The sequence below is a fragment of the Copadichromis virginalis genome, linkage group LG12, assembly GCF_057382275.1.
Source record: "Copadichromis virginalis isolate Kocher_CV1m ecotype Utaka linkage group LG12, C_Virginalis_male_GT1.1, whole genome shotgun sequence".
Lineage (NCBI taxonomy): Eukaryota > Metazoa > Chordata > Actinopteri > Cichliformes > Cichlidae > Copadichromis > Copadichromis virginalis.
This window is the reverse complement of record NC_140629.1, coordinates 20575420-20590999: the sequence shown is the minus strand read 5'-3', so window position 1 is coordinate 20590999 and position 15580 is coordinate 20575420. Positions and strand designations below refer to the sequence as shown.

The following is a 15580-nucleotide window of genomic DNA, read 5'->3' as shown; positions in this document are numbered from 1 at the left end:
AGCTCTGATGTGTTTAATGACCAGTCTCTCCAGGCATTTGGCGGGAATGGGGGTGAGTGCCACAGGTCTGAAATCGTTCAGACATGTGACATGTGACATTTGACCAGCACACAGCACCACCTGCTGCCCCTGCTGAACTTGGATCTAAATTGATGCTTAACGAAACTGTGAGATTTGCTGCTGCCAGCAGAGGGCGTGCTCGTGCCACTTTTCGTACTCGCTTGAATCCAGTGGCGCACTGAATGGCACGGCTGTAAAGAGGCAGGGCTGGGAGGCAGAGACACACGACACAGGTCTGCTCGGCAGAGGAGGAGGACTCAGTTCATAGCCAGCCTGCGGTGGAAATAAACGCTGCGTGTCCTACTCTAAACCGCAGTTTTGTATCGGTGGCTAGTCGCGTTGAAGAAACAGAAAGGTAAAGACTGCAGCAGCCGCTCAGACGGGAATATTTCCACAAGACTGCGCAGAAGAAGAAGACGATTACTGTGAGTTTGATGCGTCACACCAAAGATTCGTACAGACGAAAACAAAATGACAGTAGCCACCGACACAGATGTTCACCCAACATCTTTTACAACCTTGTGGACATTGTGTCTCACAGCGTCAGTTCTCAGGTGTTGTCACGACAGGTGAACAACTGCAGGTGTGCGAGTCAGCCAGCTGCTCCGTTTGTTGTCTGATAAAGAGGTGGAGGTGTCATTTCTCTGAATAACTCAGTTTAAAAAAAGAAAGAAAAGATATGTTCTGCCGAAAGAGTCATAATTTTAGATCTTCTTAACATATTCATGCTAAGTTCACGTGTGACATCAGGTGAATTCCATCCTTCACTCTGAATGTAAATCTTGTTGATTTTATTTAGATGAGTGCTGCTCTACAGTTCTGTCTTCCTTTATATATATTTTATAGCTGTTTTCTATTAAATGAAGTTTCCCCCCCTCATGTATCTGCACATGTGAGCCTGGGCTTGCACATTTACAGAGAAACAGACAGTTTGATGGGAAATGAGGCAAGCATAGTTGGAAGTTGTGCAACTGAGGATGGAGCAAGGAAAGTGTGGTTCGAAATGTGATGACAGTTAATGGGTGAAGTGATCTTTTTAACTTCCTGTGTGTGTTTTGAGAGCCTGGTGAACGACAATTAGATTTCCACATTTCATGGCCTGGCACGTGGATACACTTCTCAGGAACCTTTCCTGCATTTGACATGCAAAACACCAAATTTCTCTCTGTACGTGCTGGCCCGCGCCTCAGCATCTGTCACGTTCTCACTGCTCTTTCTACAGCGAGGTGCTACATTTCTCTGCTGGTATTTGGCAGCTGAGCTCCTCACAGACAGCCCCTTTCATCCCGATGCGCCTCCACACCAAAGGCCTGAGCTGCGACCACTGTGAAACAGTTTTAAGAGTCCAAAAGAAGAAGAGCCACAACCTGTAGGCTGCTTTAGATACTGTTTAGTTGCGGCTCAGCTAACGAGTTTCTTTTTTACGTGATATATGATTGACTTCACTGAGTTTTGCTTTGTTGCTGTGAATAATCACATGGAAAGCATAAGAGTGCAGTTTTCTCTCGGTTATGAGGAGCAGTTGATGATAAATTCCTCCTTTTGGAAATGCTTCTGGTGTTATTCACGTTGTGGTTCATAAAGCAACAAATGCTGCTCAAATATCTTCTCATTGGTCCTTGAGATATTGCAGAAATTAGACGCTAATTTGAATAATCAGTCAAATCTGACTAGCTCCAAGCTGGCCTATACTACAAAGACAAAGCATCTATATATAAATGTGTAATCTCTTCATTAACTTCCTGTTCCTGCTTCATTTGACTGGGAGACAGGTGGGGTTTGTCCAGGCTGACCAGCTTGCCGCAGGATTTTTGACAGGAAAATGGCTCATGCAAATCCCCTGCTCTCTCCTTGGGAGTAACACCTGTGCTCCTGTCCTGTGCTGCCTGCTGCCTTTGCACTGAAAAGAGTGAAAAGCATTTGTGCATTACATAATGTTTTCCATTTGAGTGGCAGCAGAAGTGCCTCAGCACCGCGAAGCCCAAACTGTCAACACAAATCATATTTGATGATTCTGTGACTTTCTGCAGTTTTGTGTCTTTCCCTGGAGTTTTACCGGATTCTTTCTTACTTCAGTAATTAAACAGAGGTACTTGTTTGCAGAGGGGCCTCACAGGGTGCTCATACAGCTTTTTTCCCCAAATATATGAGCACCCTGTGTAAAAAGGTAGCACAATTACCAGCTGTAGGGTTTTTAAGTTCAGTCTTGTGATTTATGGGTCAAAGAGCACTGTGTGTACTGTGATCGTACTGTACCATGGGATTCGAGTAGTGATATGACCAAAATAACAGGCATATGAGACTCATTAAGACAGTTACATAAGTCAGTGGTCTGAACATTAGCTTGCAGCGCTCTCATTCCAGATAATGGTTTGAGTGACCAGTGTGCCACATTCAACATGTTCAGATTAGAGAAAAAAAAAGTCTCACTGTGTTGTGAAAATGAAATCTGGTACCTGGTAATGTTTGTGTGTGTTCAGTGCGACCTCTCCTCCCACTACAGCCATTCTAGCTCTTCTCTCTGAGGATCCTCCCTCACTATTGTCTGCAGTCTGTTTTGAAGCTGTCTAACATGCTGCGCTCCAGTTGCAACGAGCTGAAAGCATAACGGGAGTGTTTGCTTTCTTTCTGGAGTTTGTCATCTTGGGTTATCCGACACCATGTCAGCCTTTTCTTGCTTCTGCTCAATGCTCCGCTGTAGCGAAATCCAAGCTAATTCCTGCTTTGTTGCTTGTGAAGTACTGAAGTAAGTGTAGTGAAGAGCAGTATTCTGCCCTTCAGCTCCTCATGGGGTTAAAACTGCTTTGTAGTTTTTCTAGTACAGTAGAAAAACTACAAAGCAAAGTTTCTGTTTGGAAATTTATTTACTTTTTTTTTTTATTGGTTGGTCTTTTTGGTTAATCAATTGCTAAATTAACAATTTAATACACTGGGTCAAAGTGACCAAATACCAGAGCTGAAGTATCTTTAGTATAGTCTGGCTGTACATGTTTGAGGCAGATAATGGTATCATTTGAGAGTCTAAATATCCGACATGCACTAAGTTTCCGGGTTTAAAAAGTCTCCTTGGTTGTGAAGTTAACACGGACAGAGAAAATGAGCTAAATGGTATCCATCTATAATACAGATGACGGTGAATAAAACAATGTATGTCCTTCAAACAAGCCAGTCAGACACACTCGAGTCATATTTGGAGGTTTAGGCTCCATACGTCTGTCCAGCATGACCTCCTGAGCAGAGTGTGGGCTCGCCCTCTCTTTCTGTTCTGTTTTATTGTCCTCATTCACTGGCCAGGCTCCACTCGTGTCAGCACATACCACATAGGCCTGCTACTGACGGCCACCAGCGGCAGTGAGAACATTAAATCTAGAGTCTCTTATCTATTTTTGTGCCACACCCTTTAAACTTTGTGAGTTATAAGCAAAGAGGTAATCATCTCCCCAGGTGACTTGTTAGATACAGGAACTAAGAAAGAGGAAAAACCGCAAAGAGAATATGCGATAGGAACAGAAAAGTTCAAATTTATTAAATATGTTCAGGTTTGTCTGGCAGACCACAGCATCAAAAGTGTTTAGTTTAGTTTTTCTCTTCTCATACAAAGTGAAATAAGTCAAACTGATAGTTAAAGGGACACATCATCAATTCTACCATCTGATCATTTATTTTAGGCATGGAGCCCTAAAAAAGGCGTCTGTAGATCTCTTCACTTGCATTTCATGACAGTTCAGCTACATTCACATGTTGTTTGCCGAATGGAAAGAAAACCTCACAATATTCAAAGCGTTAATGTGTTATCTCCAGATCGTCACCCTCATCCTTGTTGCTCTTTTAGTTAAACCACTTAAATAGCCTTGAATTAGCTTCTTTTGTGCAACCCTCCATTTAAATTGATCGAAGTGTTGGATCTTATTTGGATATAAATGTGATGCATGTGTTTATTTTAAGCATGTTAGTGTTTTTTTGCTGTTTCCCCACTAAGTCAGTGGTTTGAAGTTCAGCGTGTTGTAATTATTGCTTGAAGAACGATGAAAAGATGCTGCTGAGTGGCAGCCGTTCTAGTGATGAAAAGCCAGGATGTCACAGCTTCTGCGACCAACTCAAACTTACTACAAACTTAAAATGACTTTCTAACCTCATACTTATAAATACAGAGACAATCTTTAAAAGAACGTCAGCGATCATCGCCGCGATGGTGTCTTCATGTACTTTGCAGCAGATGCAGAACTTCCCGGTATTATCGTTTTGATCTTAATGACCTCCAAACGGGAATTCCCATCTCTGTGGGCGAGCGGCACGTCAACACCAGCTTTTGAAAGAGTGGAAAAAAAGGAGACCTGCAGACATAATTGGCTCATAGTTCTTCTACACTGCATAACCATTAGTGGTTGTGTTGGCCGGTTGGAGGCTGCTGGCAGAGCGATCCGTTGGCAGCATCGCAGGAATTCCGATTATTTGGAGGTTGTGATGTTTTGTTGTTGTTGTTTTGGGCCGGCTGAGTCCCCTGTGGCCCCCTCCCACTCTCATGCCCTGATAATGACGAGGTTTGCGGAGGCCCACTTGGGGGACACTAGAGCGCCAGAGCGAGATGGCAGGAAGTAGAAATGAGTTGAGAGGATGGAGACGGTCGTCAAAGTATAAATCTTCTATTTTTTTTTTTAATTCATTCATTTATTTATTTTTTTAGTAACCTGTGACTTCAGGTCAATAAAGGCCTGGCCATATACTCCCCTTTTAATCATGTGATAGTCTACTTCAGAGAAGTACATCATTTATGGATTCTCAGAAGTAGAGCATTTACGTTTGTGATATGCATAGGTAATAAAACGGCTTCTCTCGGCTTAAAGGGAAATATGAGGACCTTTGGACTACAGTGCAGGCTTTAGTAAAACTGACATGGGCAAGTCTGTCTCCTATTGTTTCTGTTCCATATGGTAGCGATATCCATGGGCCTTGACGTTGGGAGCAGAGGCTCGCTGTGGTTAGTTATCACTGGTAGTTAAGCATAATAAGCCTGCTGTAGTACGTTCTGTACAGCCGTGCTGTACTGTACCGTCCCATCGGAGCAGCGTCTCTGCTTCTGTGTCTTTAAAGAACATTGTCTCTGTTTTCTGTCCATTAACTCATCTCTATGTTTCTCCCCACCTCCCCCATGCCCTCAGCCGAATCATGTGACACACTGGACACAGAGGGTGACCTCCTCCTCACAGCTTCTCATGCGGAGTGGAGCTAGAACGAGACGCTCTCTGAATTACAAATAGACCGAATCTTCTCCCTGGGTTTCCTCTTGCTCAAGTTATCTTATATAATGAAATGGAGACATTTTTTGTGACTTTATTACCACAGATTTATCTCTTCTCTCAAGAAAAGGGGGTTTACATAGAATAAAACTTGATATAACTCCCGACTACACGTTTACAAGACAGCTTTTCAGAATCTCTGCCTCTCGCTGTCCTCCATCTTTTGTCCTACGTCCCTCGCCCCGTGTAGCTTGTTTCTTCTGTTCATGTTGCATTTCAAAGGTAAGGCCACTCTGTAGGTGTAATCCCACCCGCCTTCTTTTCTGCTTTATTTCTTGTCATCAAAAGGTCAAACACCATGCTAATATGCAATACCACAGAATAAAATGTAGGTTTAGAGATGAACGCATGGTCAGGGGAACATCACTGTGCCCACATGCACACTGCCGAGCTCACTGAAACATGTTTTTTTTAGGATTCAGAAGGATGCTGTGTTCAGTACACGCTGTACGCTCCGTCTTGTGTGATTGATGGTAGCTGCTTTCAGTGAAGGGAGCTCCCATTTTTTTACACTTGTGTCAGGGCTCTCCTTGCAGCATGAAGATGTTAAAACAGATCGGTGTTTATTATTTTGTAATCCAAACAAGCTCTTCTGGTAACTTTATCAGTGTAAACCTCATGAATAGACCTCAGTGTTCAGTGTTTACTTTCCATCAACATCTAATACATTATGCACATGTTTACTATAGACTGTATCTAAAAGATGGCCATAGCCACTATGGCTTTCTTCGTTGGGTAGTGGAGTGCTGTTTTTAAAACGTCAGCACATTTTATCAATCAGTCCTGGTTGTTTTGAACCCCAGGTGACCATGTTTTAACAGGAGACTGCAGTGCTCAGTTATCAGCTAATGTTAGCAAGTTCCACCTATAGACTGTATTGTGGTGCATCACACAGCCATCAATACCTGTACTTGCAAATTAGTGTAAAGACATCAAAAACATTTTTAAAAAGAGTAAAAAAATTGGAGAGCCCACTTTCTGATGTGCTGTTAATATAAATAACAGCACATTAAGCCATATTAGTTTTAGATATTCACCTTGAAAATGCTCCAAAAGGCACCAACACCACAAACTCTGGAGATCCAGGTCAGTATTGTCACAGTTTTTTTGTACCAGCTGATTATTTTAAGATGGAAGTTTAATTTCAATCGACTTGTTTTCAGAGATGGTGGCTTTCAGCCTGGAGGTTGCCCCTTCATGGTAACATACAGGCTTAATATCAGTAATTAACCGAAATATTTTCTTTCAGCTTGACCTGTGTCTTTTCATTTAGCCACGCTTTTTGGCCACTTTTGCCATCAAAAGTCACGTAGCCTACCTGTATCTTACTCCAGCCTGTCGGCCATCTTTGTGGGCTGCCGTTTTAGTCTGATTTCATCATGTAGCCTTCCTGCTGCACACATACGCAAACACTTGGAAAGCTCTGCAGTGCTGCATAGTGCCTGGTGTTCAGGGACAAACACTACTCTGAAGCAGCATCACAGCTTTTACATCTGAGCAAAGATGAAAAGAAACGTACCTCCAGAGCACGTCGTAAAATATGGAACACAACGTGCCAAAAACAGGTCAAAATGATACCTGGCTTCTTTTATAATGGCTTCTTCTGTTGTATTTGTGTGTGTGTGTGTGTGCGCGTGCGTGTGTGTGTGTGGCTGTGCATTGGACCAGAAAACCTATATGTATCTATACATGCTAAACTGTAGTTCTTCCTTGCTGTTATGGTCTTTGTCTGCCTTACTGTATCAAGATGGGGGAAACAAAGTCCTTAGGTAATCACACTGACACACCAAAAGAGCACTGGTATCAAAAGTATAATGATCACTGCCCCACATGACAGATGCATACAGACAATGAGCCTTTTCTCTGTGTATTTATTGGGAATATTGAGTATATATTTTTTGAATGCCCTACATCCCGAGTTTCTGTGAAGGATGAGAGCATTTAAGTTGATGAAGCTGATCCCCTTCAGGCTGACTAAGCTGGCTCCCCGTGCATCTTCTTGATTGTATCCACCCAAATCCAGATCTCGGTGCTTATCTAACATCTGAGTTGTGGGATTGCATGGGTCATGAAAGCCCAGCAGCCCAGTCCTTGAAGCTCAGCATTGCTGCTCTGCTATTGATTTTCCATTATGTCTCCAATCTGCAGCAGTAATCCAATAGTATCCGGGGACTGAAGCAGAGCAAAAGGAACCCATATGTGATATCTCTGGAGATGGAGACTGTGGGAGCCTTGTTGACTGAATACCTCACAGCCTTGAAGTCATAGTCAGATGGTTTTGAAAAAGATTGTGATCCAGATTGTCCTAATTTTAGCCTAGCTATTCTACTGAAGGGCACTGGTAGATATAGATCATTTTGAAGAGAGTATAATTTCCGTAGCATGGTTAATGATGTGTTGATTGATCTGCCTGACCACTGCCTTTATTATTACTACTGGTTTGCCCGCTGGGATCATTGAGGGAATATTAGCACAGCTACTTTGAGTTTTTGACAGCTTAGATTTATTCAATCTGCATAATCATCATACCAGACAGCCCACGTCTGCTCTCTGCAACATATTTTCCTTTCAAGGACTGCCTTGGCTGCAGAGTGGCTATTTGACTTCCACAGGGGCAGAATGGCAGCCTTGGCAATAACCCCGAAGCCGCGGAGGAGATACGGCATGAGAGCCAGTGTTTGATCTGCACTCAAGTGTGTTTGTTTGAAGGGTGGTAGAGTTTCTGACAAGGCTGTAGGGACGAGTGGGAATGGAGTTGTTTACGTACAGTGAGGCTCAGGGAGAGATGAGAGGTAAATGCAAAGTTTTAGAAAGAAAACCAAAAACAAAAAAAGCTTCACAAGAAGGGAAGGACACGGTGCTCGAAAAGTAACGTTTCATAATGAAGTTGTGGTAAGTCAGGGAAAAAGTTTAATGTTTTACTAAATGGCTTTAATGTCTGCGTTTAGTTTATCAAGTTGTTGAAAGCTGATCCTGGAATGACATTTCCTGCATTGCTTAGGAATTTTCTTCAGGTCATTGCAAAGTCTTATCGTAACATAGACTATCTTTGACCTTACTTGCTTTTTCACAAAGGCATCGAAATATCAACTCCCTATGCACACGCCTGTGTGAGTTTTCCATTCAGACTCAGGCTTTCATGTACTAAGTTTCCTTTTTATTGACCCGTTGGATCACTTTCCCCATTTGGTTCTCGCCCAAGACCACAAATATCCACATCCACTGTCTACCAGAGGCATTGATTTAACAAAGCTGCGTTTTTGTGTTAGCGAGGTCGTCTAATGTAATTGTGAAACACGAGGTATTGTGTTACACGTGTACAGTGTACTCTTGTTTTCCTCGTTAGAGTCCTGTGTGAGTGGCATTTACCATGGGATGGGAGTGTTTGACAGCGGTGAGACGCTCCTGATTAGGATCCTCCGTTCATTTTTACCGACCATCTGTCTGCCTCTCTTTTGTTGAGAGGTGAACAAGAGACCTGCTGTTGTTCACTGCAGCTGCGGGCCTCTCGTGGATTGTTCTCGAAGCAGTCTGTTAGAGTACCAGCTGGGTTGTGGGGTCAGGTGAGGGAGAGGTGGCTGGAGCGCGAGAGAGAGAGCGAAAGAGAGGTCCGCACAATTCATTTTGACACTGACACTCAGGCCGGTGCTGAGCTGAGAGCCAGACAGGCCTGCCTACGGGCTTATTAACATTCCTCAGGCTCAGGGCACATAGTGTAAAGGCTCAGGTGGATCAACACCTCATTACACTGACTGACGAGGCTCGAGATCAATAACAGGATTTTATGACAGACGTGAGCTTTACAAAAAACAGGAGCTCGCACAAAAAACCATATTGGGTTTGTTGTGTGAGCGAATGTGCTCGTGTCCTTTTCGTAAGGAAGGAAATTGTTTTTAAGGTGATATAAAAGCTATGAATGATTCACAGAGGCAGAATAAGACCGAGTAAGCCTCTAGCCAGGATGGTCTCTGTGGTCTGTGCTATTGTCTCTTATGTGTTTATAGCAACAGAGAAGCTGGTGTGCAGATTAGGAGCCAGTCTGGAGATAAGAGCTGAGTGTCTGCTACACTCTCAATATCTGAATCTCTGCGTGTGAGCGTATTTTCGTCCAAGTGCACCTTACTCCATTTGGAGACTATTTCCAACAAAGGTGCAACATATTGCGAGGATTTTACTTTGCAAGAACCAAACACAAACAAGACTTTTTCAATTAGTGTTCCACTGCATGGCGATGATGTGATGATGATGTGACAGCTGGTCACAAAACAGGTGACTGCAGGGCATGAGGGCAGCAAGACATTGTGCGATACTCAAAGCTCCAGTAACAGCAGGCGCATTTATATGCAGGTGATGTGGTGACTGCAGCCTTGCGAGAGCTTGTCAAAGTCCAACTTTTGCAAGTGCTCTTACTCCTCACTTCTTCTCAGTGTGTCCTGAGGCAACATTTAAATGACTTACGCCACTCTGTCTCATTTTCTCTGGGAGTGTTAGTGGAGAAAAACAGACACATTTTAAGGAGGAGTGGAAAATTCATGGAGAGCATACGTAGAAACAAGACAGACTGGTGCTTTGTGGCTCAGGGAGGACTTGGATGAGCTGTAAGCCGGGCAGTGACACGCTGTGCAGCTCCACTCCTTTATGAGGTGTTGTTCTGCACGTACAAAGTCTTGAATATGGAGGCAATATGAAAACAGAGAAGCCGGCGATTAGATTAAAGTGTAACAAGATTTCTGTATCTGCACGCTGTGATTTGTGAGGTGGTGAAGTGACAGGCAGGAAAGGACTGTTTCTCCAACACGGCACTCGAGCAGAACTCTGATGTTTATTACAAAACACAGATGTACATCTCATGAGTCAGGAGTGACTATCAGAGTTAAAGTGCCTTTTTTATCAGGTGGAGATTAGCAGAATCAGCAAGATTCACTTACTTTAATGCAATGTCAGTGCCTTTTAAAAAATATTTTATAGTAACTTACTGGGCACCCGTTCTCTTACAGAAGGTCCTGTGACAACTCCTGATGATTGCTCAGCCTGACAATCAAGAGCTGCTGCCCTGATTGCTGCTCGTCAGGCACAGCTTTTCATTAAGCAAGGTATGCTTTTGACTGCTCAGTAAATTTTAGAGTGATACGACAATTGACAAGAATTACGGTGTTATAGTTTGTTGCCTGAATGACTTTGTGTCACTTTTAGATGTCTACGGCCACAGAAAATGGGACAGGAGGGAATCGGAGCTCAGAGAAAACCTACAAGAAGGTAAAGGAGTGTGTTTGGTAACATTTTCATGTTATGATGAATATGAGCACGATCCCTTAACATTTAATGCTGCTGTTTAGAGTCAGCTTTTGCTTCTGAGCCACTCGAGTCCCTTAACTCCTTCTGCAGCACATTATGTCGTGACCCTCCCACAGCCAGCTGCCAGCAGTCAGTCAAGTGCTGGGTACATTTGTTTTCTTTCTTGTACTGTAGACGTCACTCCTTATGGAAACATCTCTCTCTTTTCTTTTTTTTAAGATTCACCCATAATGCATTTCTTTATACTAGCTACCTCTGTTCAGGTTTGGGGAAATATGTTTTAGAGGTGTCATGCAATAAAAACACAAACTGGATTTGTGTCCAAGTCTGCAAGTGCAGTTGGATGTGTTTGTGTGGAAATTCTCATATTTCAAATCAAATCAAAGGGTAAACAAGGGAGCAAGTGTGCCACGGCTAGACTAATGTGATATTTTCTTTTCGAATTTCCCATCCAGACCACATCCTCGGCGTTAAAGGGAGCCATTCAGCTTGGTATTGGCTATACAGTGGGAAACCTCACCTCCAAGCCTGACAGAGATGTTCTTATGCAAGACTTCTATGTGGTGGAGAGTGTCTTTCTGCCCAGGTCAGTGATCCCACACGCACATCCACAGTGTTACATTCACAGAAACACTCTCTCAGCATATGTGTTTTTGTGCGTTGAAGGTTTGCGTCCTTGTCGCGTAAGCTCAAGGTTATTTATCTGCAGGACTTGGTGAATAGGAGAGCTGCTTCGTAAAAACAGACTGTGTGTAGGTTGGCTGTGAATGAATGAATGGGAAGTGAGTGAAGGGCACGCTTCGCCTGGACGGCCTCCGCAAATATTATATGTTTGGATCTCGAATGAAAAACATTAACCGCTGTTATTAATCCCGCTCGGTGGAAACTACATGCGCTCGAAATCCACTCCAAAGAAAATGTGGTACCACCTCAAACTGCCAGCGTCATCATTTATCAACAGTTTTGCTAGTCTAAGTCATGACGCAGGGATAAAACTATTCTAGTGGATTATCTTGCCAAGAACTGTGGAATCAGCTTACTGTGTGCCTCTTAACTGCCACAGAGCAAAACGTACGGCGGCGCGCCGCTGAGCTATCTTCAAAATTACATCATCAGCTCAAAGAAATGCTTTATATAATCTAAAGCAGGACGAGGAATTAATCGAAAGTGTTGCCTTATGTCCACACATATGGTTTATTAACACACAGCTGATGCTGCGGCACATACTTTATCAGTTTTTGTTTTCTTTTAGAGCTGTAGAGGAACTACAAAAACAAATTAAATCAGGAGCAGCTGAGCAAAAGATGTCTATTAGTTGCTGTTTGTCCATCCCAGTGTAAATACATCCAAGGTCATTCAATGTTGTGTTTAACCCTTGGACGTCAGGAGGAGAATTACAGTCCTATCAGGATGTACTTTGTGGTTTACCTTAGAGATGCTGCACCAGGATATGCAAACTGGGCATGGTTTATGCAAACCTCCTTCTGGCACGCACACCAGTCCTGCTCCTCAGCAACAGCCAAACAAAGCTCTTGTTGTGTTTAACTGATAAAGGCCCTGATGACTTTCAAGACTTTGATGAAAACTCCACATCTCTCGCTGAGACCAGTGTTGCCAACTTAGCGACTTTGTTGCTATATTTAGCGAGTTTTCAGACCCCTTAGCGACTTTTTTTCTAAAAAAAGTCGCTAAAAACAGACGTGAAAGCGCGTATCGCTTTTACTCTCAACAAGCAGCGGGTGCTGTAACGCAGTCAGTTCTTCTTTTACTCTTTTACTCTTATGCTGTTTTGTGGATCACAAGGTTTAAAACTACTTATAAACACACACACAAAGTAACTCCACCAGAGTGCCTATTTCGGGTCACTTTTGCCGGTCCAAGCCCGGGTAAAGAAGCAGGGCTGGAATTGTGACATTAAAAAAAACAATAATTGCTAAAAGAAATTTAATTTGTAGTTCTAAATAAACTCTAAATGCATTTAGGACGGTTTTTACTCACTTTATGTCTCTTCCACGATGTTATTTCTCTCTCCAACAACATAGGTTACAATTTAGATTAGCATGACCAATTATGCAAATTAAGCGATGACATCATTTAGCGACTTCTAGCGACTTTTAGGACAACCAATAGCGATTTTCCTTACTGAGGAGTTGGCAACACTAGCTGAGGCTCTGAAGCGCAAAATGACGAGCGACAATTGGTTTAAAATGAGGCTTGTTTCATCCAGCCCAAGTTTGAATTAAAATGAAAGTGGTGGCAGTCTCCAGGGCCACCTTTTTCACAGGGGGAGAAAGAATCTAGGCCATGTTGTTAGGAAGAAAATAAAATTACACAAGACAGAACAAACAGAGTGTAATGAGTGAGGGGAGAAAATGAATGTCTTACATCTTTATTCTGACATAACAGTTTCCTATTTTATTCTTTCTGCTTTCCCTCAGCATTTATCTTCTGTTCTGTAATAGCACACAAACCCTTCTCTTTCCTCCCACCGCAGGACTACCCTGAACAAGTGACTAAACGATGGAAACGGAGATGTCGCTTTGACTCCCACACGCTTAATTTTCAGTTTGTCTCACACCTTTCCGCAGACTCACGCAGACACAGAGAGGGAGATGAATCCCTGATTAGACTGAAATTTTTCCGGGCGCTTGTGTTGCTTAATGTTTTTTTTCTTTTAAGTAGATTCTCAATCAGTGGCAAATGATTCCCGTTGTCCTCGCGCACTAAACAAACCATTCAAATGCCATTGTTGCGTGATCACAGATATAGTGTTACACCTGCGCCTTGCCTCCGTGTCACTGAATATAGCACACGCAGGGAACAACAAAAGGGCCTCTCTACCCAGAGCAGCTTCCAAGTAACCAGATTTAGAGGTGCCCTGGAAAACAAAACCTTTATTAACCTATTTCTGCAACTACAAAACTGATTCCAATGAAAGTTTAGCTTTAAAAAAAGACTCGACGGCTGACTCACGCTACCCTTATCCAATGTGCTTACAGGATTATGGGTTAGGTTAGTTAGAAACAGGGTCAGCCTTTGTCGAAGCCCGTCTGGAAACGTCTCCCACTCCACGCTTGGCAAAAAACAAAAAAAACATGCAGGTTATTGTGTCTCATTTTGTTTGGTTTTAAACCTTTTTATTTGAGCCATTTTCTCCCCATTTGAGCTGAAGTGCATGTTTTTTATTTGGTATTGTTCGATCCAGTAATTAGAGCCATCTTCAGTCTCCAGGCGAAGAACTCTATACAGACCTATCTCTGTTAGCACAATGCTGGTGAATCTGGGTTCCCATAGAGGACTTACTGAAGCCTGTTCAAGCAGGAATGGAAGAAAATACAAGGGCCCTCTGATAAAATTACCCAGAGTCAATAGCGTAGATACCAGGCACAAAGATTAGGTGCTGGTGTTCATTTCCCGCGGTAGTGCCAGTTTTCCAGGGGGCGCGAGAATGCATCTGTGTTACTGACACTAACATGTTTCCTTTTGTAATGTTAAAGCTTCTTTTTTAAATTTCATGTCAGTTAGTGTTGAAAGATGTATCTAATATACCCGTTTGTGTGTTTGTCTCATCTTGTCTTGGTCAAATATTACCAGTGAGGGAAGCAACCTGACTCCAGCACATCACTATCCTGACTTCCGCTTCAAGACGTACGCCCCGCTGGCCTTCCGCTACTTCAGAGATCTGTTCGGCATCAAGCCAGATGACTACCTGGTAAGACTAAAACCTGGCAGACCTTGCAGGTCATTATTTGTGTTCATGCTCATAATCCAGACCTCAGCTCCGTCTGGATCACCACCTCATTTGTATGGAGCCATGCCGCAGGAAGCAAATCTAGTGCACTCTCATTTCTCAGCACAGCAACTGAAATTAACCTGCTGGTCCTATTCAAGGGGGTAAAAAAAGGTCATTTTAAGTTTTTGCTTTCAAGACTTAAAGGAAAAAAAAAAAAGGAGATTTAAGAAAATATGCTGAGTCACTTCCTGTCACTGACTGCCTGCCCAGTATTTCCCTGCACATAACCCGCATAAACTCACTGCTGTTTATGAGATTAAACAGAGATCATTTTTATAAATTAGTGAGATCTATGACATTGGATTTTGATTTTTTACCTGTTCCAGCCTCGATGCAAAGCTCAGCTAACTGCTTGCTAGGTGCTATAACTTCACATTCAACGTAAGGTGTTACAGGGGCATAAATGCTGAAATCGCATCATTTTAAGGCTGTTGCTAGGCGGTTGCCAGTCTACGTAATGACGTAGATGCATTTTTAAGATGTTCTACATGCCAAGTTTGATTTGTCATCTCCCTGGTTGTGTAGGAGGAGTGGGCAGCCAAAGAAACAACCACACAGGCTGAGATTTCCTGTGTTACAGCGAGATTCACCTGGTTCTTACATGCACACGTCACAAACTGACATAGATAATCAGTTGTAAGTCTGATAAAGAAGAGAGAATTCCTCGTTATTTTTGTCTGTCTGGAATTTCTTTCCACCAACTAAATGCTGACTAATGTAGAATCCAATAGGTTCAGTAATGCTGCAGTCCCCAGGAGGGTGAAGTCAAGGCAAAACATTGGGGTGGTGGAGATACTGGAGCTAATAATGACAGAGCATGTGCCCTCATTAGCACAGCTGTAATCCTCACACATGCAGTGATTTCCCAGCAGACTCACAGGTGCACATTTTGACATTTAGACAGAAGCATTTTGTGTGATTCATGTTTTTGTTTTTGCTCGTTTGCACGTGTTTTTGTCTGTGAAAATATTCCCTGGCTGAAGTCTTTGGTGTTCATTTCAAACGTTTGACAGTTCTAATTTAATGCTAAATTGATACTCTACCTGTATATAAATAAAATTAGATTTCAAAAAGGTGTGATTTCCTCTGACCTTTATCCTGCTGTGGCGGCATCTTCCTGCGTTCCTTATGCCTC

General features: G+C 42.8%; 1 protein-coding gene across 2 annotated transcripts in view; it reads left to right on the top strand.

Annotated features, from left to right (window-relative positions):
* The first annotated feature begins 253 nt into the window (after positions 1 to 253).
* pip5k1bb (phosphatidylinositol-4-phosphate 5-kinase, type I, beta b) overlaps positions 254 to 15580 on the top strand; it is a 31312-nt gene continuing 15985 nt past the window's right edge. The window contains exons 1-5 of one of the 2 annotated variants that reach the window (XM_085475233.1): positions 254 to 485; positions 10358 to 10450; positions 10551 to 10613; positions 11108 to 11238; positions 14247 to 14364. In XM_085475233.1, the coding sequence (XP_085331359.1) occupies positions 10551 to 10613; positions 11108 to 11238; positions 14247 to 14364 (312 nt within the window). In that variant the 5' untranslated portion in view covers positions 254 to 485; positions 10358 to 10450. Of the gene's footprint in view, positions 486 to 10354; positions 10451 to 10550; positions 10614 to 11107; positions 11239 to 14246; positions 14365 to 15580 lie in introns of both variants that reach the window. The other variant, XM_085475232.1, reaches the window with a different exon arrangement.